General features: G+C 45.9%; 1 protein-coding gene across 7 annotated transcripts in view; it reads right to left on the bottom strand.

Annotated features, from left to right (window-relative positions):
• The window catches only part of MAPKAP1 (MAPK associated protein 1), an 84304-nt gene that overhangs the window by 34874 nt on the left and 26544 nt on the right, over positions 1-22886 (bottom strand). For all 7 annotated transcript variants that reach the window (XM_053962338.1, XM_053962336.1, XM_053962339.1 and 4 more), the window contains 3 exons: positions 14220-14392; positions 9703-9879; positions 2394-2503 (listed from right to left, as the gene is read on the bottom strand). In XM_053962338.1, coding sequence (XP_053818313.1) covers positions 2394-2503; positions 9703-9879; positions 14220-14392 — 460 coding nt within the window. The remainder of the gene's footprint in view (positions 1-2393; positions 2504-9702; positions 9880-14219; positions 14393-22886) is intronic.

Raw genomic sequence — 22886 nt, 5'->3', positions numbered from 1 at the left:
CAATAAATTCATCTGTCCTGAAAAGGCTGATCTGGAGGCCCATTGAAGACAGGCAGAAAAGCTCACGGGAATTTCTGTGTTATTAAACAATTCCAAAAATTTTAAATAAACACATTCAGCCTATTTTTAGTAACACCTTTTTTTAAAATCAGACCAATCAGCTTTAAAGGAAACATTGCTGAATGAGGAGAAATGTTTCTCCTAAATTATGTCTTATCTTTTATTGAGAACTTTGACATCCTAATCCACTGGTTAATAATGACCTGAAGCCCCCTGGCCCAGGCCTGTGCTGTGCAATGCTCTGATCTGCAATTCCATTTATCCCTGCATCTCCCAGTGACAGAGAGAGGCACATCCTCTCCAATGATGAGGGATCCGAGGGTAGGAGAGGAATGATGGCAAAATCTTTCCTTTTACTCTGGCTCCAGTCTCTCTGTGCCCACTGTGGTGGCATCCTGAGCTCTCCCTGCCCTCACAGCACGGCCAGCCCGTGGCAGATGGGGACTGGCACAGCCTGTCTGGATCCAGAGGGCCCCCTCTGTGCACACAGCCACAATTACTGCTGCTTTAAAGATAACAGCAAGACCTTCCTAAGCACCCCCACCCCCCTAAATCCTGATAATCCACATTTTGGGAGAGGGAAGTAATTGGGAATAAGGAAAGGTTTGGATAAGCTAAGTTAATGTTAACACAAATTTCTGATACCTCCCTATATACCCTGTTCCTGAAAAGGGTTCTGAGCAGGAGGGCCAAGGCAGCAGAAGTGAATGTATGAGCTGAAGGAAGAAATGCCAGGTCCATTCCTTTTCTAAACTACCGAGCAAAAATAACAAAGTCAAAGCAGAATCAAATTTCAAATGGACAAAGAATAAAACATCTGTTACACGAAGGGGGGAAGCAGTTTAAAGACTGAGCTAAGTGAATCCTTTAGCAACCTCCCTTCAGGGAAGGGAAATCTGACCCCAGGAAATAAATAAAAGTCACCCAAAAAGTGAACAAAAGAGGTGTTTGAAAAAACCCCAACACCATTCATCGCCGCTAACGACTTGTTCATTATGAGTGATGATGGATAAAGACTTCTCACGCTGAGATGAAATCAAGATTTATATGCATTGTTTCCTCTCCCAACTTGTGGGAAGATCATCATCATTTAATTCTATCTCTGCGGCCAGTGATGGGCATCCAGAGAGCTGGTTATCACACGGCGCAGTCAGCTGGCAAGGGCCGGGACGTGCCGCTGGCACATCTGGACCGAGGCGCCGCAGCCCGGGCTGAGCGATGGCTCCTGGCCACCCTCCAAATTGCTGCAGACTGGCGGGGCTCCTCTCCACCCCCAGCACTGCTCCTCTCCTCCTCCCCCCCCCCCCCGGCTTTTTTTTTTTTTTTTTTTTTTTTACGAGAATCAGATTTTCATTGCTCCATTCAATTGCTCTTCTCTGCCATTTTTTACAGCTCTTATCGTTCCCTTGGAATATGGCCTTGAGACAGCTCATCCGTGTCCTTCACTGTGTTATCTCTTCTAACTTTTATTAAAACTTCAGCTCTCATCTGAAGATAGCTAATTAAATCCATGACAGATTATACACGCATTTAAAAACTGCACTGAACTACTTTTTCTAAGGAGAACAGGGTTTATTTTCTTTTCCCATAGTTAAAACTGAGGGTGTATAAGGAGGTTTCATTCATTTACAAAGACAAGATCCTTATCTTTCCCACTATATAGATGGGTTTATATTAAAGCTCCTTTGTTGCGTGACAAGACTCAGTGCAATTTCTCTCAGTAATTATTTCTTGTTGCTGGAAAGATCTCTCAGCCTTATACTTCTGAAATATATGCACTAACATATATGTGGATGCACATCTACCCCCCAGAAAAACATTGTTTAAAATAGAAATACAAGCACTGTACATTTTCCTTTTTTAAGTGTTCATATGCCTTAACTATAACAGCACTATTTTGATAACATTGCAGAAAGTAAATTTTTCACTACATGTAACAATGAATCCTTGAAATTATTTAAAATCACACTAAGCATAATTTTCTTACATAAATTAGAAGTATATATACAAACTCTATCAGGGGCTGGACTTGCTGTACTTCTACCCATCATCCCAAATTACCATGAACTGGTCTTGAATGCAAATGGCTTTGTTATCATAAATAAATATTTGCAGGAATGGATATACTGCTCTGCAGCAAACATTATGCAGCTCCTGCACTGCCAGCTTTGTGCCAGCACGGAGAACACAGACCTGTGCACAGAACTGCTGTGAGTGGGGCTGGGACACAACCCCCCAAAACCTGAGCAATGTTCACAACAGTTAAAAAGAGATATAAAATATACTCATGGAGAAAACACCCTGCCCTCTAGAAAATACGATAAATAACCCACCTGAGCCTCTCTGTGATCCCTTCCTTCTCTTTAAGGCCTTTTGTAAGATATCCTTCATGGTGACCTTCATACTGTCCACCTGAATAAGTGAGAATCCATGAGCAGCATTTCTGCAAGACAGATGCACATGCAGTTTTACAAAACAATCATCACTGGCAGCTCCCCGCAGCCCTCGTTAGCTTCAAGCAAAGCACTCGTTAGGCACACGGTTAACGAAGTTGGGCTGGAAAGGGAAGTTAAAAGGAGAAACCAAGCAAACTGCCTTAGCAAGGCAGAGACAAAACCAGCCAAAATGGGTTGAGATTCAAGACAAGGAGTATAAGGATTTTCCTAATTCATTGTTATTTTTGATCACTTGGCGTTCAGCATTAGAAGAGAAAAATGAGCCAGTGTACCTGGGGGGCTCCTCATCTCCTGTCTGTGTTTTACACACACAACAGGGAAGCAGTTTGCAGTGGCATTTTCATCCGTGTCCCACACGTAACAAACCGGTGGGACAAGTGGCACAACACCCCTCAGTGACAGCAGCTTTGCAGCACCATCGAGGAATTGCTTCAATGCATTATTTCCAGCCTAACGGGGCTCCTTTGGACGCGTTTTTTTGAACACAATGGCACAAAATCTCCCAGAAAGATCCAAGGCAGTGGGTCCTTGTCCTGGCCATCACCCATGGGAGAGGCCACACAGGGGGAAGGACTGCAGAGGGCATGGGGACAGCTGAGGAGGATCCTGCTGCCAAATACCCAGAGGGGCACCCCTGGGGGAGCAGAGAAGATGACAATATAATAGAAGAGACTCTGAATGAGCAGATCAGTAAATTTTGCCCCTTAGCCCTCGCAGTCAGTCTCGGCTCATGTCAGTAGATGTCACTGCAGACAGTTCCAGGGAAATCCGAGAGCTGAAGGCTCCCACAGGAGAGATTGCTCTGCATGGAAAAAAACTGGTTTGCAAAGCTATTTGGGCAGGAGGAGGAGCCTTGTATCTGGCAACCAGGAATTTTAATCAGGGAGTACAGCTCTATATGAACAGCACAGCTGGAATATTTTTAAAAGCAACTGGCAGGCGAAAGCAATCCAAGCAACACAAGTACATCCTGCAAAACAAACCCATACTGCATGTCACTTTGAAACACAAATGCTGGGACCAGAGCTGGAGCTCAGGTCACGTCAGACGCGGCATCCCCAGCCCACGGTGACCCAGCCAGGACAGAGCCCTCGCCACTCGCTGCTCAGAGCACTGAGTGCAGCGTGGCACGGGGGCCAGGAGCCCTGCCTGGCCACGTGCTGGTCACAGCTCGGTGTCCTGGGGGCCACTCGTGCTCTTGGGACCAGCAGCCAAGCCTGGGCTCAGGAGATGTCCCCCCTCGCTGGTGTGAGACGCCGTTTCCCTCTCCTCTGTTGTGCATTGGTCTCATCTGAATTTCATTTTCAATTCCCTTTGTTCCTGGCAAAATGAAACTGCCTAAAAGCCCCAAATTTATGTTCTCCAGACCATTTATTATTTATAACTCTATCTTACTCGTCTTCAAACCAAATAATCCCAACCTTTTCATGCATCTACTTTTCCCTCTGTTTCTGCCGCATGCTCAGCGCTGCAGGAGCAGGGCTGAGGGAGGGAGTGCCACCAGGTCTGCAGGTGACACTGCTGTCCTGGGAACAGCCCCAGGGCTCAGAGGCTAAAGCCTGCAATGAGCAGAGATCTTCCCCAGCACTTCACTGAGGAGTAAATCTCCCCTGAAGCTGCTGTGGAGCCCCATGACCTGCACGAGCACCACACACCTGCCCTTTACCTGGCCAATCCCTCGCTTCCCAAAAGCCTCACAGCTTCAGTCCCAGCTGACCTGCTGAGCAAAATTCAGTGGGTTCTTTAAAGTGAAAAACCTATTCTACAGTTATAACAAGGAAACTACCTTTGTGCTTTTATTTAAGCAACACAGGATTTCTCATTGAAGTGCTGCATGAAAAGCCCTCTGTGCTGGACCAGGCCATCACAACACCTGGTGCCTCCAGGTAATTCATACGATGCTCTGCAATACCTACAGGAATTTCCCAGAAAACGCCAACCGAAGTCAGGGAAATAAATTAAAATACTCCAGGGAAAAAAGAAATTGCAAAGGCAACAGACATCTTCCATAACCTGCTATGGCCAAAACAACTGGAGTCACAATTGTCCCCTTTGCACAAAATGCTTTTCAACATTTTTCACCACAAACAGAGCAGGGCCTGCAGCCCCCTTCCCACTGGGCACAGAGTGGCCATCAGCAGATGGCCCCAGCTCAGGGCTGCTCCCACGCCCATGGATCAGGAAGGTCCCAAAAAGGGAAGATTCTGTCTCAGTTCCTGACACTTGAGCTGCTAAAGAGCACAGGCTGCTGTGATCCGCCCGTGTTCCGGCCGCCCCGGCTCAGCCGATTCTTTCCATTGAGCAGCTGGCCTGAGAACTGTCAGACTGATTTCCCTGACACTCCATTACTAACCCCTGCCCGAGCCACAGCCATTCTTTGCCTCAGAAGCTGGATCTCATCCCAGAACAATCTTTGAAAGTTTATTTTACTGATCAAAGCAAAATAAGAAAGCCTCTGTGTTTTGCTATATTTAGTGTGCGAGCCGTGAGTGAGTGCTTGGCAGGAGCGGTGGGACGCAGAGCGCGCCCCGCTTTTGTAAACTCTTGGCTGTTTGCTCTGGAGCAGGGCCAGAGGGGCCAAACCCCCAGCCTGGTCCAGCTGCTCCCCTCCCTGCCCTGGCTCCCCTCTCACAAGGCACCACAGAACGTCAGAGCAACATTTCAGCACTCGGCAACCCCACACATCTGAGCCGGGGGTGGACTTAAGCCCAGACCAAAGAGCTCCTGCCATCATCCTGGGGCCAGGCCAGAGTCAGGGCACGTTTCTGTGCCCAGAGGAGAAGCCCTGTAGAATCACAGATTAGCTGGGGTGGGAAGTGGCCTCTGGAGATCACCCTGTCCAATTCCCTGCCCAGGCAGGGTCACCTGGAGCAGGGGACACAGGAACGTGTCCAGGTGGGTTTGGGATGTCTCCAGAGAGGGAGACTCCAGTCCCTCCCTGGGCAGCTGTTCCAGGGCTCTGCCACCCTCCATGGAAAGAAGTTCTTCCTCACGTTGAGGTGGAGCTTGCTGTGGTTTAGTTTAAGGCCACTGCTCCTCGTCCTGGCACTGGACACGCTGCCAGGGTGTCCTGGAGCCACACTCTGCACCAGAGCTTCTGGAGCACCACCAACCCACCACACCCCTGCCTTGTGTGACCACAGCACAGGAGGCTGTGCTGGAGAAACACACCCCCACCTCAGCTCACCACTCCCCAGCTTGCTCTGCACTGGCCATGGGCATGGTCCTCACTCAGCCCAATCCCAGCACATCCTTAATTGCAATCACAAACGACGTGTTCTACCTCACTCTGCTAAGATGTGATACCTTTATTTTAGGTCAACACACTGAAAATAGGACAGACAAGCAGATGCTGGTCAATCAATTAAAACTGCTGCTGGCAAATTGGAAGCCAAAGAAATTCCTTAGCTTGTATTTTCTGTCATTTTGCAAAAACATACCTGGGTGACAAGGTTAAATCAAGCAAAGGAAATCCCTGGCACTTATCATCCACAGGCATTACTGATAAATTGTGCAGTGGGGGAATAAAGGATTACCTTCTGTATTTTTTCATTACACTTTTCTTTTGTTACAGAATACATAAATCCATTGTGGCACAATGTAATATGTATCATCGTGCTACACCTGTGGACGTTTCATAACGGCTGCCATGTCTGTGCAGTCAGGAATGATAAGTGAACCACCCGTGAATGTTAATGATAGTGATCATTCTGCAGTAACTTGGCTTTCCATCTTCTTTTACAGCCTCCGTGCTGGAGCCAGGGTGGCAAGGTTCAGGAGAGGGAAAGGGAAACAGCAGCAGAGGCAGAAGCTCTCCTCGTGGTGCTGAGGTGCCACGGGAACAGGCAGGGTTCCCCCCTTTTGCCACACAATAAAACTACCTACACTGGAAGGACAAAAGATTTCTGCTCTGAATGAGAAGAGAGCTTTTTGAAAAACTCCTTTCCAATTTGGAGCAATTTTTAAAAATTTTAGGTTTTTTCTTTTTTTTTTAAACACAGAAGTGGAATTTAAAGCACTTAAAGCTCACTGCATAACCATCTGGCATGGCTGGAAGTGCCTGGGAGTGACTAATAGCAATTTCTACTTGATCAGCACAAAGTCAGAGTTAAGACTCAAAATCCCAGCTGATGCAATGGACTTACCTTAAGCTGGGTAATTTTTAAGATAAAGTGCACAGTGATAGGAGCTGGACTAAGTAATGCCAGCCACAGTTTTTACTCTGAGCCTAAATAACCTGCTTTTGTGCATCTCAGACTGGCCTTGCACAGCTCTGAGCACTACTGAGTTTAACTGGCTGCATTTTGACACCACTATAACAGTCCTTAGACCTCCATCAAGTCTTCCGATGCCCTCCTACCCTTCCCTCACCACTATCGTGGGAGCCACATTCTTAATTTTGCACCCACATTAACTGTCTGAAATTTTATATGAATATTCTAAAATGTACTTCGCAGATTACCCACCCCCATGTACAAACCAGGACCAGGCCTTTTGGGGACTGCTGCTGGAGTCCAAGAAAAAACACATTTCAGGGCTTTGAACTGAATTTGCAAACGCACAATGCAAATCTGGTACCTTAAAAGGGTTTCAAACCTTAAACTATCGGGTATGGCAGAGGTGCTGCTTTGAAAATTTGTATATTATTGTCAAAGCAATTTAAGAACAATATCAAAACAAGAAAAAGTGCTACAGAGCAGAGGAACTGGACGCCAAATTTCCTCTGTGTGCCAACTGGCAGCTGAGCTACAGCTCCTCGAAACACCATTAGATCGAGTGTGTCGAGTTCCAATAATAAAATTTCCAAGGGAAAAAGCCCTAATGATGGTACAGATTTATTTTAAGCCTTCCAGGTATGACCTCACCACCTCAAGAAGTCTGTATTTCCATGGATGTGGTGCTTTGTTTGCCTCTTCCCGACAAACCCCCTCGACAGGAGAGCGGGGCCGTGTGCGGGTGCCGTGCCTGATGTTGGACACTGCTCTGCTTTCCACAGCAGCCACCTTCCAAAAACATAACTCGCTAGACTAATGGGCAGTGAGCAGCCAGAACGACTGCCCTCCGTCTTCTCCTTGTGTAACTTTGCCAGAGTCCTTGGAACTTGCCAAATTCGGTCATGCCTGCTTAGCTTGCTCGACTGATTGTGCCAGAAAAGAAAATAAGACACAGATGTATTTGAGCTCTTTGAGATGCCAGTAAGAGAGACAGCTAATGGCTTCATTTCGACCCTCCCCTACCAGCTGGGCACAGGTGGGGGGATAATGAGGTCCCTCTCCCTAATCAAACTCAATTATTTACTACTCTGTACAGCCACAAAGACATTCACATCCAGCTCGAAATATAAACTGCACTGTGGGCTACTCCCAGCCACCACCTCTGGGTATTTATAACTAACTCGAGTGGCTCAGAGTTTGCCTTGGCAGGAGTTGAAGTGTATAAAGTTCTGCAAACTGTTTCTGCTCAAACATGTCCTGCTGAAGGGGGTCCCTGGCGGGGCCCCAGCGCGCTCCGCTCGGCGGCAGCGGCACGGGGAGAGCGAGGTGGAGCGGGCTGCAGCACGGAGCTCCTCACAAGCATCAACATTTTTCAGCAGTGATTCAATATTAATAAACATTACGAGTCACAAGGCTGACATGGCAGCAGCTGAAGTACTTCAGCACGAGGAGGGAAAAAAAAGAGATGCAAAATATAAAACCACAATTACATGCAGCGGTAGGGTGACAGGGGAGGAAGAAGACACAGAATTTACAGCAAATCCCTACAAAAATAAGACAGCACGCACATGTAAACTCACAGAGGTAACCACCTTTTGATTCAGTGATGATCAAGTAATTCTTTATTCTACGGGACACATTAAAAATTCTAATTTAAACCTAGCTATTTACACAGTAATCACAAGCCATTTAAAATTAAAATGTGGACACTGGTACCACCAGACTGACCCTTTCAGAAGAGCACTGCTTATGATGCAGCTGTCCTATTTCTCCTCAGCAGCACCTGCCAAGCTAGAAGGAAGCTCCTCACATCAGCACAAATGATGGTAAACCAAAGGATTTTGCATTTTTCTGCGGGCCCTGCAGCTGGACCCTGCTCTGCTCCCAGCTGCAGGCAGAGCTCTGCTGGCCAGGCTGGGAGCCCGCCGAGGGAAGGGCAGTGCCACCTCCCCCGAGCCCCCAAACCCTGACCCACACCTGGTCACTGCAGAGAAAACTGACCCCAGCCCAGGCACCCAGGACAGCACTGGGGGTAGGGGGACAGCTGGGAAAGGGCACTTTTCCCAGATGAGAAATCAGCAACAATTTAGAGCTGTCTATTGACAATGACCTCCCCTTCCTCAGCACAGCCCAGCATCTCAGCCTTGAATAACTTAGTCGTGAACACTGGGGCCAGAATATTTTATTTCCCAGTGCCCTAATGCAGTGGAACAAAGTGAATGTGGCCTTTGGGAATACACGTGGGATTTCTGACAATGGCTTTCTGTAGGATGCTTTGGAACGTCGCTAAGAAACACAGTACACAATAAAGAATATAAAAACTAATTAAATAAGCCAGATTTTTTAAAATGTCTGATTATTCAGAACCAGAAGCAGCTGTAGTGTTAAGAAATGTAAGTAATGTCCAATAACCAGGAAAACCCTATTAGCATTTTCATTTCAAGAGCTCCGAACATGAAATATTTTTCCCAAGTAAGAAGTGGCTTATGCTCCTGGCATTTTGTTCTAGTAATTAAGGCCTTCTGATGGTTTAAGAGATTTTTCATTCATAAGTAAAGAAAAATAAAAGTGATCAAGCACAGTGTATATATCCCTATTTCACTGATAAGGACATAGCAAATTCTTCTTGATCTGCAAGTCAGACAGCTCGGGTCTCAGGGGTGGATGGGATGTCCCTCACCAGAAGGACATGGGATGTCCTCTTCTGGACTTGGGAGGGGAATGGCCAGTCCTGCTCCAGCTGGTGTGCTTGCTTACTGCTCATTTCTCTTCTCAACCACGGCATTGTTATTAAGCCACACTGCAACTATTTGGTCTGTAAAGTGGTCTGTAAAGCCACTTGCCTCACTGCAGAGCATCACCAACAGGTGTGGCCCCGAACTGTGGTGGAGTCAGGTGAAGGGAGGCAGAGGAGGAGGAGGAGGCAGGAGGTGGCCTGGCCAGCGCTGTCCCCAGGCCGGGCCGGTACTCACATGCGCACGAAGAGCGACTGCTTGGCCGCCAGCCCCGGGGACGAGTACTTCTCCACCAGCGCCAGCGTGCTGAAGCCAAACTTGTGAATGGGCTCGTTGGAGTCCAGGGGAGGAAAGTCCGTGTCCACCTCGCCGTCGTCCTCGGCGATGTGCAGGCAGTAGGCGCTGACGTTGTCGCTGGAACAGAGAGCAGCTGCAGTCAGCACAGCCACGGGGCTGCCACCAACCCTGGGGCAGAGCACAGGGCCAGGGCTCAGGAAACACGCTGCTGACACCCACACAAACATGTCCCCAGAGGTCCCAGACGTATTTGTATTTGTATTTGTATTTGTATTTGTATTCGTATTCGTATTTGTATTTGTAAATGTAAAGGTTGCTGCCACAACCCTGCGGTGGTAGAAAAACCCCAAACCTCAGAGCCGAGCAGTCTTCGTCCTTACCTGCTCTACAAGCAAAACCTGACCATGATAAAAATGCACTGAAATCCAAAAAAGTTTCGTGATTTCATAAAGCAGGAAGAAATATTTCTCCATTTGCGAAAATTGAGTTATTTATATGATGACTACTCTTCAGAGTTAAAGGCAAACAAGCGGTATCTGTGATTTTTTACAGGTCAAACAACTGTGAAAGTTTAGTGTCTGTAGAGAGTGCTCTTGGGCAGGTAAGCAGGGTAATGAACTATAGGAAAAGTAAAAAATCTATCCAACACATAGCAATGATTAGCAGAAAACTTACCTTTACTAAATACCTAAGTTCAGTCACTAAAAGCAGTCACAAATTAATAAACACCAACAAGCAGAACTAACACAGAAAGCTGAAACAGAAACAATGTGAAAGAAATAAAGAGCTGAGCCTCTTTCTTTCCACAGATGAAAGCCAGAGGGAAACAACTATTTATAGCTACCAAACAGGTATTAATCATAATTTCCTAACATTGAAATCTATTTCAAATGTTACTTCAGTTTAAATTATTGACCTGTAAGTAAGTATTCTTTCTGACTAAACCTGCCAGCACTCAGGCCTTTCCCCAGCCATGCAGTGAAGCTGGAGGTGCACGTGGCAGCGTGTTTCTAAACTCTGCAGTTTAAATTTGGAGTTTTAATTGCATGATTGATGCTTAAATTAATTAATTGTAAAGTGTATGCTAATTGTTTAATTGGTCGCTTGATCTATATAGATCATTTTTTGAATTAAATGAGTTGATTTACAAAGTTTATTGATTGGATGTGACAATGAATTATTTCACTGACTACCTGATTTGCAATTTTCTCAATTAATTCACAAACCTTTGGTTGCAACTGTGCTTTATTGAGAGTGCTTAGTCCAGGTGATCTATAGGCATCTTGTCATGACTAAGACATTTATTATAGAAAACAGGGAATAATGATGCATTGCTGTTAATGTAAGCTGCAAATTTGCTCACCAAAGATAATTCAGCAACATTCACCACTCTGAATTTTGAAAATTCTGCAAATGCCAGTAAAGAAACTTCCTGGCCTTGAACCCTTCCAGGGATGGGGCAGCCACAGCTTCTCTGGGCACCCTGTGCCAGGGCCTCACCACCCTCATAGCCAAGAATTCCTAATTCCCATCTCCCATCCATCCCTGCCCTCTGGCAGTGGGAGCCATTCCCTGTGTCCTGTCCCCAGTCCCTCTCCAGCTCTCCTGGAGCCCCTTCAGGCCCTGGCAGGGGCTCCAATGCCAGCTCTCCCAGCCTGTCCCCAGAGCAGAGATGCTCCATCCCTCAGGGCACCTCTGGGTTGGGCTGCAGCACCCCACACCCTTCCCAAGCTGGGGACCACAGACCCAGCCCTGCGTGCTCCTTTGTCCCGTGAACGTCACTGCAAGTCCCCGACGCTCCCAGCGCGAGCAGTGACAGTCACAGCTGTGCCCCTGCCCTGCTGCTCTCCAGCCTGCTCTGGGACAGCCTGCTGGGCACTCACAGCTCTGGGTGAGCACAGTCAGCATTTCCATTTGGCTCCTGGTGCATTTGCACAGCTCCCACCAAGGCTGGAGGAACGCACAGCCACGGGCAGCAGAGCACCCCCAGCAGGTCCCGGTGCCACCAGCTTCTCTCCCAGCAAATTCTGGGAAAATACACAGCACTGGTCACATCCCATAGAACAGAGGGGTTACAAATGTCTTCACTCATGGACTTCCTGAACAGATTTAGTCACCATGTGTTTAAAAAAAAAAAAAAAAAAAAAAGTCCAGTGAGCAAAACTGTTCTGCACTTTGAACCTCCACCAGGCCGAGTGAGATTGAAGTTAGGAACTTACAAGTTCAGCACAAAAACGGAGAGATTCACTCCTCACTTCCAAAAATAGCAAATGTATTTGAATTGTGCATCTCACTATTAATTTCTTCCTAGAAAGGGATTTTGTTTATTTTTTGCAGCTGGAATCATTCCAGCACGTCTGTCAGGCGCTGGCAAGAAAATGGTCTGCTGGGTTACAACCCAGGTCCACGTGTGAGAGGCCAGGGACAGGGCTGCTAACACTGCCAGTGGTTCCTCGAACCAAGAGACTGAATAGAGACAAATACAATACAATTATAATAAAAAAGGCAGCCTAATTGAATACAGAATGTTCTCAAAGCTGTCAGCTAGTACTCACTCACTTCAGACTCTTACACCTATCTTTTAGGGAAAGGAATTAGGCAGTAATATATTCTTTTCCTAAAGACAGAAGGGGTTGTTTCTCCTAATTATAAAGTCTAAAACCTCCTCATTATTCTCACAGTGTCACTAGCAGGTATAGTTGTCACTCTGCATGCCTTGCATAGCCATCTGAGGCATTCTGTAGATGTATTTTAGTGCAGTGTCACAGTGATCCCCATTTTGTCTTTTCACACTCTCCTGATTCCTGACTGAATCAGGAACAAACGGCCAATGTAGGATGGGTACCCTACACGAGCTCCTTCCTTACTTGGAAATATGAGAATTAGTTTACAGTCAAATCAATCCTTGCTTCAGGACTGGCAGTCAGCAATGCTAAAAAAAAGATGACGAGAAATAATTAAGGACCTACAAGAAAACAAACTTCCAGGAAACTCGAGGCTCTGGCCCCTGCTCTGAGCCTTTGTCCCCAGATTCTCAGTTGCTGCTGTGTCTGACACGTGCTCCTGGGAACTCATGCCTCCATTATTTATTTTATTCTTTCTGCCTGAGATTTGATTACATTGGACAGCCTCCTTGCTCATGAGCACTTTTTGACACATCATAACATCTTATCCTTCAAGGCAGACAGTGAAATTCATTTCTTCCCACTGCTGCCTTTTGCTGTGGGCAGTGATGGTTCATGGAACGCTCCACTCACGGGTGCTGTTCCATTTGAGCTCTGCTGTGCTCCTGAAAAATATGTGTGTGCCCAAAGACTGACATCAGTGGTGTCTTACTCATTGAAAAATAACCTAATCATACACAAAGGACACTTCTCTGAACTTGTGATATAATGAACAGAAATTAGTAACAGCAAATGAAATGGCACCATCTGTGAATAATTTTATATTTCTTCTCCAGAACGTAAAAAAGGACAAATCAAACCCAAGTGTTTAAACCTAAAAACATCTCACATGTCTGTTGAGAAGAGCTAAGGGAAAATCTATTCCCAAAGAAAGAACATCCATGGAAGTGTTTTCAAGAGGGGCTGCTTTCCTGTGTGCCCTGTCCATGGAACAGAAATCAGCAAACCCAAACACGGGAGCCCAAGTGCCCTCACTCCCATTCCCCCCACAGCTGTGCTACAACAGCAGCTAAGACTGCTGAGCCCTCCAGGGCTCCTGAAAAATGCTGAGAGAGTGAGCTGCAAAATTCAGGATCACAAAACCCCCCACCCTATTCATTCAATATTCCAGGATCAATTAAAAAGTGAAATTTGGCTCATATAGAAAAAACCCAAACAAAACTATCAACCTCCTTCACACCAGGGACATCCCTGCCAGTAACTCTGTCATAAACTACTTTAAGTTCTTATTTTATGTTCTATGGCCTGGCAAAACCAGAAGTATTTTACACAACTGTTCTAAAACAAAAGCTGCTCAGATGAGCTGTTCTGAAGATCATGTATGTCCTGTCATCTGCCAGGAAAAGGGAACAGCTCTTACTAACCACCAGCAGTGCTCCAGCCTAGCAAAGGGACTTAGAGCAGTTCTGGGCTTTATCTGACATCTTGTGATCTCAGCCATTAAGGACACTAGCAAAAAATAGATGGGACATGAAATAACAAATGCCTCTGTGACACCAAAAGTGATAAAGTTTGCATTATTTTTACATAGTTTTGAAATGATGATTCATTTACAGATCCAAGCCTTGCTGTTGATCACTTCCCAGCACACGGCAGTTAATTGAAAGAGAAATGGCTGGAGGTGCACGTGTGCTGCTCGGAGGGAAACACTGACAAATGTGAAGGTGCTAGGGTTTATATTTCCAAACACTGACACAGAAATCCGTTTCAGTATGCAAAAAGGCTGCAGAGGAGAAATTTAGAGGTCAGGAGGTAGTAAAGAAAGAGCATTACTTCAGCTTGGGTTCCCGTCCCTCACTTGTATATTGCCAGCAGATGAGCCCGATCAGGTCGTGCACCTTGGCGTTGGCGATGGTCACCACGGTCATGGGCTGCAGCTTGTCTTGGCTTGTGTGCAGTGGGAGGTAGACATCAATTTTTTTGGTTGCCGTTGTACCAACATGGCCCTGTTGAGGAAGCACATTTCATCAGGATGCATAAAAAAGTGTGACGGGGTTTATACGGAATCTGGGCGGATGGAATTCGGCTCAGCAGGAAAACTAAAATATGCTGCTATGGCTGAAAATTGGAAAAGGATTTAACATTTAAATTCCAATTATTTCCCTGCTGTTTATCTGTAAAAAGGACATGAAATATCTGGACATGATTTCACAGATTTCCATGAAGAGCCTGAACTTTGCTGCAGGATCCCATATTCCTGCAGAATCCAAAAGAACGGAATTATGTGTGGGATGGGGAGGAAGAGGGACCCAACAAACCAGCCTAAGACTTCTGAAGTGCACTGCCCTTGTTTCTGCATTTCTGCAGAAGAGAAGCTCTTCCCCACCACCTGAGGAGCCCCCAGAGGGAGCACAGATACCCCCTCACCAAGGCTTGGCCTTGCCTTGCCAAGAGCAGAACAAAACCGCACACACAGCTGAGCCTGACGTGCTCTGTTTGAGAACACCAAGAAGAATCAACTAATACTGGGGTTCTACTGGAATCCCAGTACTTTACTGGATGAAAAGAACCCATCTGGTGCCCTGGAGACTGACAATTAAAAAAACCACAAAGCACACAGCAACACATTTTGCTTTACAAGAAAAGAATGTTTAATCCACTGCAGGTAGGACTGCAGCTTTCACCCAGAAATCTTCTAAACAAACAAAAGATTGCACATCCTGATCCCCTCTTCCAAAGCACTCCAAGTATCTCCATCTCTCTCCATACTACAAGGGCTTTGAGAAGAGAAAGGGCTTCTTGAATTAATCACTTGGAATTCTAAGTAACAGAATAAAAGGATTCAATGCTATAAATCTATAATGAGAGCATAAAACAGGGAGTTAAATGCCATGTGCTAATTTCAATATATTGTTAAAAACCATTTGATCCTTCAGTATGATTATAAATTAGAGAAGTAATAGGAATTTAAAGACTAAAGTTATTCATACTGGCATAGCTAAAAGTATTATTAAAATCCATCCCAACATAACACATTTATTTTTTAAGAAAGCATTTTTATAGAACAGATACCTCCTCTTCCCATATTTTTAGGGTAAGAAGAAACCAGCTTGGCTCATTTAAAGGAAGGCTTAGGTTTGCAACAGAACATGGGACATTCCTTCATTTTCTTGGGTAAACCTGAACAACCTTTGGCTGAGCTCATGTGCCCGGGACCCTCTGGGACACCACCCACAACCTCACGAGGTCATGAACACAGCAGAGCTACAGCTGGTAAAAAACACCAGCGTGTTTCTGTCTCTCCATCTCTCTTGCTTTTCTACTTCCACGACTTATTCTGAAAGGGAAATGAGCTGGCACCAGGTAACAAATCAGCTGTGTGTGCCCAGGTGCAGACACCCAGGGGCAGGGGAGGCCAAGAGTGTTGGTCCTGCCCAGAGACACCCCCGAGCTGAGGCAGCTTTGGCAAGAGAAGGAGCAAACAGCAGCTACCAGAAATTAATGTCACTCCTTGGCACGCCAAGTCAGTTACATATATAAATCCAAGGAGGGCAGAATTGTAAGTAATGCTGGGTCCTGATAATGGAAAATCCAAGAAAAATGGACACCCAGATGTGGGAGTTGATGCCAAGGCTACAATTGATACACCCAGCCAGGGAGGGGACAAACGAGCCAGGAGCTGGGACTGACAACCAAAGAGAGCAGATTATCCATCAGCCACTGCACAAACGTGTGAACTCACAACCCACACCCAGGAATTTATAAAATCACCTGTCTTAGAGTTCTCGTAAAACTTCTTCAGCCTTCTGATGTTGACATATTTCTACTGCAGTTCTCACGTGCTGTTCATGTAAATAAGAATTGTTTTGCATTCCTCTTTGTGGGAGGAGGGAATTGATGGACTGTCGCTTTGACCAGTGTGGCTGGAGAGGTGGTAATTCCATCCTCCAATCCACAGCCACCTCTGGAGTTCTATAAATATCAGATGCTCCAATAAAACGCTCTCTTTTTGGCCTTTGAACTTACCAAGTGTTTGTGTACTTACTTCATGCCCAGTAGTGACAATTAACATTCTGCAGGATGGGCTGAGGCTGTGGATTCCCTCTGACAGGGACCTGATGGGTTGGATTTATGGTGTGGTTCTGAACAAATACCACCAATTTGCAATAAACACAGTGGAGGTTTCCTCCAGACCCCCTTGGCGTGGGACTGATCCCTGAGCCCTGATCCACCACAGGTTTGTACAAACATTTCCTCCCCAGTGTGACAATGGATGTTCTCATTACTGCTAGAAAATCTAATTGGCTTCAGGTTTCAGCCTCCCTAATACCTCATGGCCATCAGCTTTACAAACCTTTAATTAATAAAACTACTTCTCTGACTTTTTAAAAGATCTTGAGTATAACAGCAGTGCTTTGAGCCATTTCCCAGTCCTGCTGTTGTTGGGATTGCTCCCCTTGCTCACAGAGCAGATGGAATCCTCATAGGTGTGTGGGTTTTACCTGGTTTGAGTCACCTGTCATTTCAGTGTTCACATTGAGTGTGTGTGAGCAGGAGAACAGGATAGCTGTGGTGGAGGGAGTTTGGACAAGAAAGAGAGTAAAAACAGGCTGGAGGAGGCAGAGGAGGTTTAGAGATGGGGAGGACAGGAGGAGGACAGGACACAGGGGCACAGGGACACAGGGACAGAGGGACAGAGGGACACAGGGACACAGGGACAGAGGGACACAGGGACAGAGGGACACAGGGACACAGGGACACAGGGACAGAGGGACACAGGGACAGAGGGACACAGGGACACAGGGACAGAGGGACACAGGGACAGAGGGACACAGGACACAGGGACACAGGACACAGGACACAGGACACAGGGACACAGGGACACAGGGACACAGGACACAGGACACAGGGACACAGGGACACAGAACACAGGACACAGGGACACAGGAACACAGGGACACAGGACACAGGGACACAGGGACACAGGGACACAGGGACAGAGGGACAGAGGGACAGAGGGACACAGGGACACAGGGACAGAGGGACACAGGGACAGAGGGACACAGGGACACAGGGACACAGGACACAGGACACAGGGCACAGGGACACAGGGACACAGGGACACAGGGACAGAGGGACACAGGACACAGGGACAGAGGGACACAGGACACAGGGACAGAGGGACAGAGGGACACAGGACACAGGGACACAGGGACAGAGGGACACAGGGACACAGGACACAGGGACACAGGACACAGGACACAGGGACACAGGGACACAGGACACAGGGACACAGGGACACAGGACACAGGGACACAGGGCACAGGGACACAGGGACACAGGACACAGGACACAGGACACAGGGACACAGGGACAGAGGGACACAGGGACACAGGACACAGGGACACAGGACACAGGACACAGGGACACAGGACACAGGACACAGGGACACAGGACACAGGGACACAGGACACAGGGACACAGGACACAGGGCACAGTGGCCAGCCGGGCAGGGCCAGCCCAGCCCCGCGGCAGCACCAGGGACAGCTCCGGGCTCTGCCCGGACCCGCAGCCGCCCCTCCGGGAGCAGCCCCCAGAACCACAGGCACCCCTGGAACCACAGCCACTTCTGGCTCCCAGCTGAAAACCTGCTCCAAGTGGAAATGCTGAGGAAACCCAGAAGATAAAGGACAATTACCGATATTCAAAGAGGCAGCATCAAACTTTATTAATAGATCCTGTATAAAATTCAATGGAAAATCTATTCAGGGCCAGGGGCCTTACCATTTGGAGTTTCCTTAATAGCCTCCAATAAATCTGGGAAGCATAAAGGGGCTGTTAAATTAACATTTTCCTGATCTGTCACCTGTGGCACAGTTAATTTGTCAAAAAATTCTTTTAGCTTGTCACTGGACACTGTATATTCTGACAAATGAAGTCTGGAATAAAATTGACAAAATATCTCGTTAATTTTCTAGGAAATCACAAATCTGATTCCATTAAGCTTTTATTGTTAGAAATGTTATATCCCACCAATCCTTTAAGAAAGTGAGGAGTAACTGGATACACTGAAAATGTACAGTAAATCATTTTTCCTAGTATTTTTATTGGTGGATTCTTTTAAGGCTCCCTGGTGCTCTCTTACAGTATGTCAAATTAAAAAAAAACCAAAAAAAAAACAAAAACCAAACTTATTTAAAATCTATCAGTCCTTCCAACATAAGATGCCTTTCTAAGATTTAAAATCAGATTTTATTCCAAGTCCATGAGGGAATGCACCCCTCCCTCCAACAGCAGGTCAGTGCTGGCCTGACACAGGACCCTGGGGAGAGCTGCTCCAGCCCAGCACAGCTCAGCCCTAAGGGCTGCTGAAGCACCTGCAGAACGGGGAGCTGGTGGGGAGTCAGGCACAGCGTGTCCTGCTCACTCCTGCTTCGCTTCACTGCACACCACGGCACAAAATTAAAGCAAAGTCCATAAACATTTCCAAGAGAAAAGTGATTGATTTTCAACACTGACAATTTACTGCCTCTTCCTGCACAATGGAGTTCTGTGACTAAATGTTATATCACTTTAAGATTAGATGTTCTAATGATATAATGCAAAGATTTTACTGAATCATTATTTAGTGGGAGTCATAAAAACCTCTTAAAATTAATCTTTCATGCACATCTAGCTTACCCAAAGTTAGCATTTAATTAGATGGCCTTGGCACGAATGAGCTTACTACTTTATTTGCTCAATCAGTATATGTCTCTTCAGTAATTATAATTAATTCAAGTCATTGACTCACCTCCCAGCAAACAACGCTAAACACTGCACAAAATGGAAACAAATGCTTTTCCATTCCCAAATGCAAAATGTCTTCTCACTTTTAAACTCGGTTAAATGTTTTTTGGTTTGGGTGACAGGGTGTTGACTACACTCTGTGATCCAGCAATCACCTCCACAACATAACTTACTCGCTTGTGTATTTAATTGACACACAGAAAATACTTGAAGGGGAAAAGTGGAAATATAATAACCCAGTATTTACAACACACGGAAATTTCTAACAGATCAGAGCACAGATGTTCATGGCAATATAAGGCACCATATTTTTCTTTCCTCTTTCCTTCTCCAACCCACCACACTATTCCCTACCATGGCAAAATGGGAATGGTCTTTGTTTCATCAGGTGGTTACACCAGCACTGGGGTTTCTCGTTACTTTGGGCACTTGGTTCCTCCTGCTATTCCTAAACCACAAGTGGGGAACACCCCAGAGAGGCTGCAGAGAGGGTGCACCCCCTGCACACTGCCAGCCTGCAGCTTCTCAGTGAAGCCTCAAAGTTCTTCCCTTCTGAGGGGAGGATTCTCCTTTGCATCACCCCAGCTTGTGCTGCAGAGTTAGCAGATCACGATGTAAAACTCCATTAACATCATTAAATACTTAATTTATCTTATTCACACTGTCACTATTCATAAAAATTTAACCCGGTAATTTCCTGTTATCCAAAGCATAACAAAGTATGAATATTTAACTCCAAGGTAAATAACACACTATTATTTTTTATTCTAAATTGTTGACTTCACTTAGCATGCCTGCTCTGCACGGCACCACACGATTTGTCAATTAAAGGTCCAGATGTTTCACAGGCTGCAGAGGCAGCAGCAGCTCTGAGCAATGCGTCCTCTGCATCGCAATGATCACTACAACCCCAGCTCCAGGCTGCATTAACATGCTCATGTTTTATTCCAGCCCCCTCCTAATGTACCAGTTAATTATACAACACACAGCTGAGAAGCATCACCTCCGAGCTGGACAGTTTCCTTCCACGCTTCCACCTGAACACGCCTTTGCACGCAGCTCAAATCCAGGATTTACAGAAATAACCACACAATCAAGCACCCAAATCGCTGCTCTTGCTTGGCATTCACTCCCACAATTAATAAAATTATGTAAGTCCTGAGCAAAGAATAAGACACATAGTGCTGGTAACAGCACGTTTCAATTATAGTAACACACGTTCATTTATACAACTCTCTATGAATTGAAATCTGCTATTAATATGAATTCCTAATACTGCTTTTTTTCTGACAAATGCTAAATGGAGGGAGGGAGAAATCTCAGGTCCATCCCTGTCAGAGCCCAGGTTGTGTTTATGTCCATGGAGGTGTCAGATTTAGGACAAATGGCCCTGACCATCCCTTCCCATGCCACTCCCGTGGCATTTTGCCCCACACAGGCTCCCTCTCCATGTGCCCACGCCAACACAGAGGGTGGGATGTCCCCCCAGCCGTGTGGCACCAGCTCAGCCTGCCCTGCAGCCCTGGGCTGCTCAGCCCCCACAGCTCTAGTGAGGGATCAAAACACACGTTTAGATTGATCCAAGTGCTGCTGCTCCAGCTGCAGCAGAAATGCATTCATTACCCCAACCATCCTCAAATTCCTTCTAGGGAGCAGAAGGAACAGCCTCTTTAGAAGAATTATATATTTTTTACTTAGTAATAAACATTACAATTTAATACTGAGGAATAGAGTTATTCTTTGTAATAACAAAATGCAACCAAAACTTATAATTAAAACTACACCATAAACATTATTTGTGCGTTAAGGAACACACCACGATCTATTTTAACGAACAGATGCTCTAAAAAAGATAAATGTTTTCAGAAATATTCAATCCTTGAACAGATCAGCCTCTAATCCTCTGCTTCTGCTGCACAAAGCAGACAGCTCAAGTTCCTCGAGGACATCAGCCAACCTTAGGTGGAACATTTTTAATACATCACCGTGTCACTTTTTAATGTGCCACAATCTATTAACCACATGGCAAACTAACAGGGATTTTTAAAATATGGGTTTTATAGCTTTGTGCCGGTGATTAATTAAATAAATAGCCAGCGTTTCACAAATCATCCCTCTAATTAGTCCAGCCCAGACACGCTGCATTCCCTGGCACCGCTGCCAGCTGAAGCTGCAGCAGGGCAGCGCCGGCACCGCCAGCCCGGCACCGCCGCCGGCCCGCAGGTGCTGCACTCGGCTGGAACGGGCTCCAGCTGCTTGCAAAACATGGTCTGTGCAATCATTCTCCCTCATCCTGCAGGAAACAATCGAGGTAACAAAGGCACCGCAGCCCTGTCTGGGATTTGACCTGAAGTAGCAAAGTTGTGCGTTGCAGAAAATGAACAAATATTAAAGGCAGATGCTGGAAAAAATGCACCCGCTAAATGATACATTTTCTGTCAAAACATTTCAAAGTTGAAGCTACAACTAATTACATGCAGTCCGTTCAAAGAAGCCAAGCAAGGCTTATCATTAAAATGACTCAATTATTCTTAAAAGAAAGAGAAAATCATCTGTAAAACCTGCCTGCAATCTCATCAGTTTTACTGTACCTACCTCAATACATCATTTCCCCCAGAGCTCAAATTAAACTCTTAATAGTTAATATGCTCAAGTTTTACTATAGGTTCTCCTCCAAACTATTATTAACTGGAATTTCCTACCTAGGAAGGGTTTTATATGGAAATTTGTTCTGCAGTGTTTAGTGACACTATCACAACAGCTTTTTGCCCCTCAATTTAAAAACCATCAGAGACACAGAGTGTGATGTGGAGTCAGGCAGCTCATGGAGATGGGATTTGATTTCCTCCACCAGGTGATTTCTTTCTCATCATCAGTCTCCAAACTACCCCCTTAAAGCCAAGTTTCCTTGCACTCAGGAAGAAATTTGCACTCTTGGACCGGGGTGTCACGGAGCGCGTGCCCCGTGGTACCAGGGCAGGTCCCACAGCACTGGGAAGGAGCCCAGCACTGACAAATAATAAACCATAAATAATAAATGCAGTGTCCCAGTGACACTTCTTTCCCATTGCACTCCCCTCCCTCCTGGCAGAGGTGCTGGCACACCAGGGCATCCCTCACACAGAACCAGCTTCAGGAGGGCTCTCCCCTCCACCACCTCAACAGCCACGTGGCACTCGGGGGCTCCTCTAAAAGGAACATTAAAGACTTTATCCTCGGGAAGCTTTTGCCCTTAAAAGATGTGAAAATGCCCTGATGGGCTGTTCAAGCAACTTTGATGCAGGACACTTTCTGACATAAATGTTTTCAACATTTTTCCCCCGCAGGATTTAGGTCCATAGCAGCCTGAAGTATGATAAATTCATAAATTCAATCTCCGCAAAGACCTGAGAAACTGCTCTTATTAGTAAATCAAGGAAGCTCTACTAGTATTAAGAAAATAGTGAGAATTTCCTTCCTCTTTGGTTCAGATAGGGAAACAAAAGAATTTACATGGAAAAAAACCTGACCATTATACTGCCTTTACAAATTCTGAGTGGGAAATATTAAATAAATTGAAAAAAATTAATTAAATACAAATTTATACTGAAATCAAGAATAAACCAATTACCACTTCACTTACATTTAATGTTTAACTACAAAACAAGAACTCTTTGATTAGTGATTTCATGGTGCTTAAACAGACACATAAGTGAGCCCTTTTTCCATAAT

This window comes from Vidua chalybeata, chromosome 21 (assembly GCF_026979565.1).
Source record: "Vidua chalybeata isolate OUT-0048 chromosome 21, bVidCha1 merged haplotype, whole genome shotgun sequence".
Classification (NCBI taxonomy): domain Eukaryota; kingdom Metazoa; phylum Chordata; class Aves; order Passeriformes; family Viduidae; genus Vidua; species Vidua chalybeata.
Note: the sequence above shows the minus strand (reverse complement) of the source record. Positions and strands in the feature narration are given on the sequence as shown.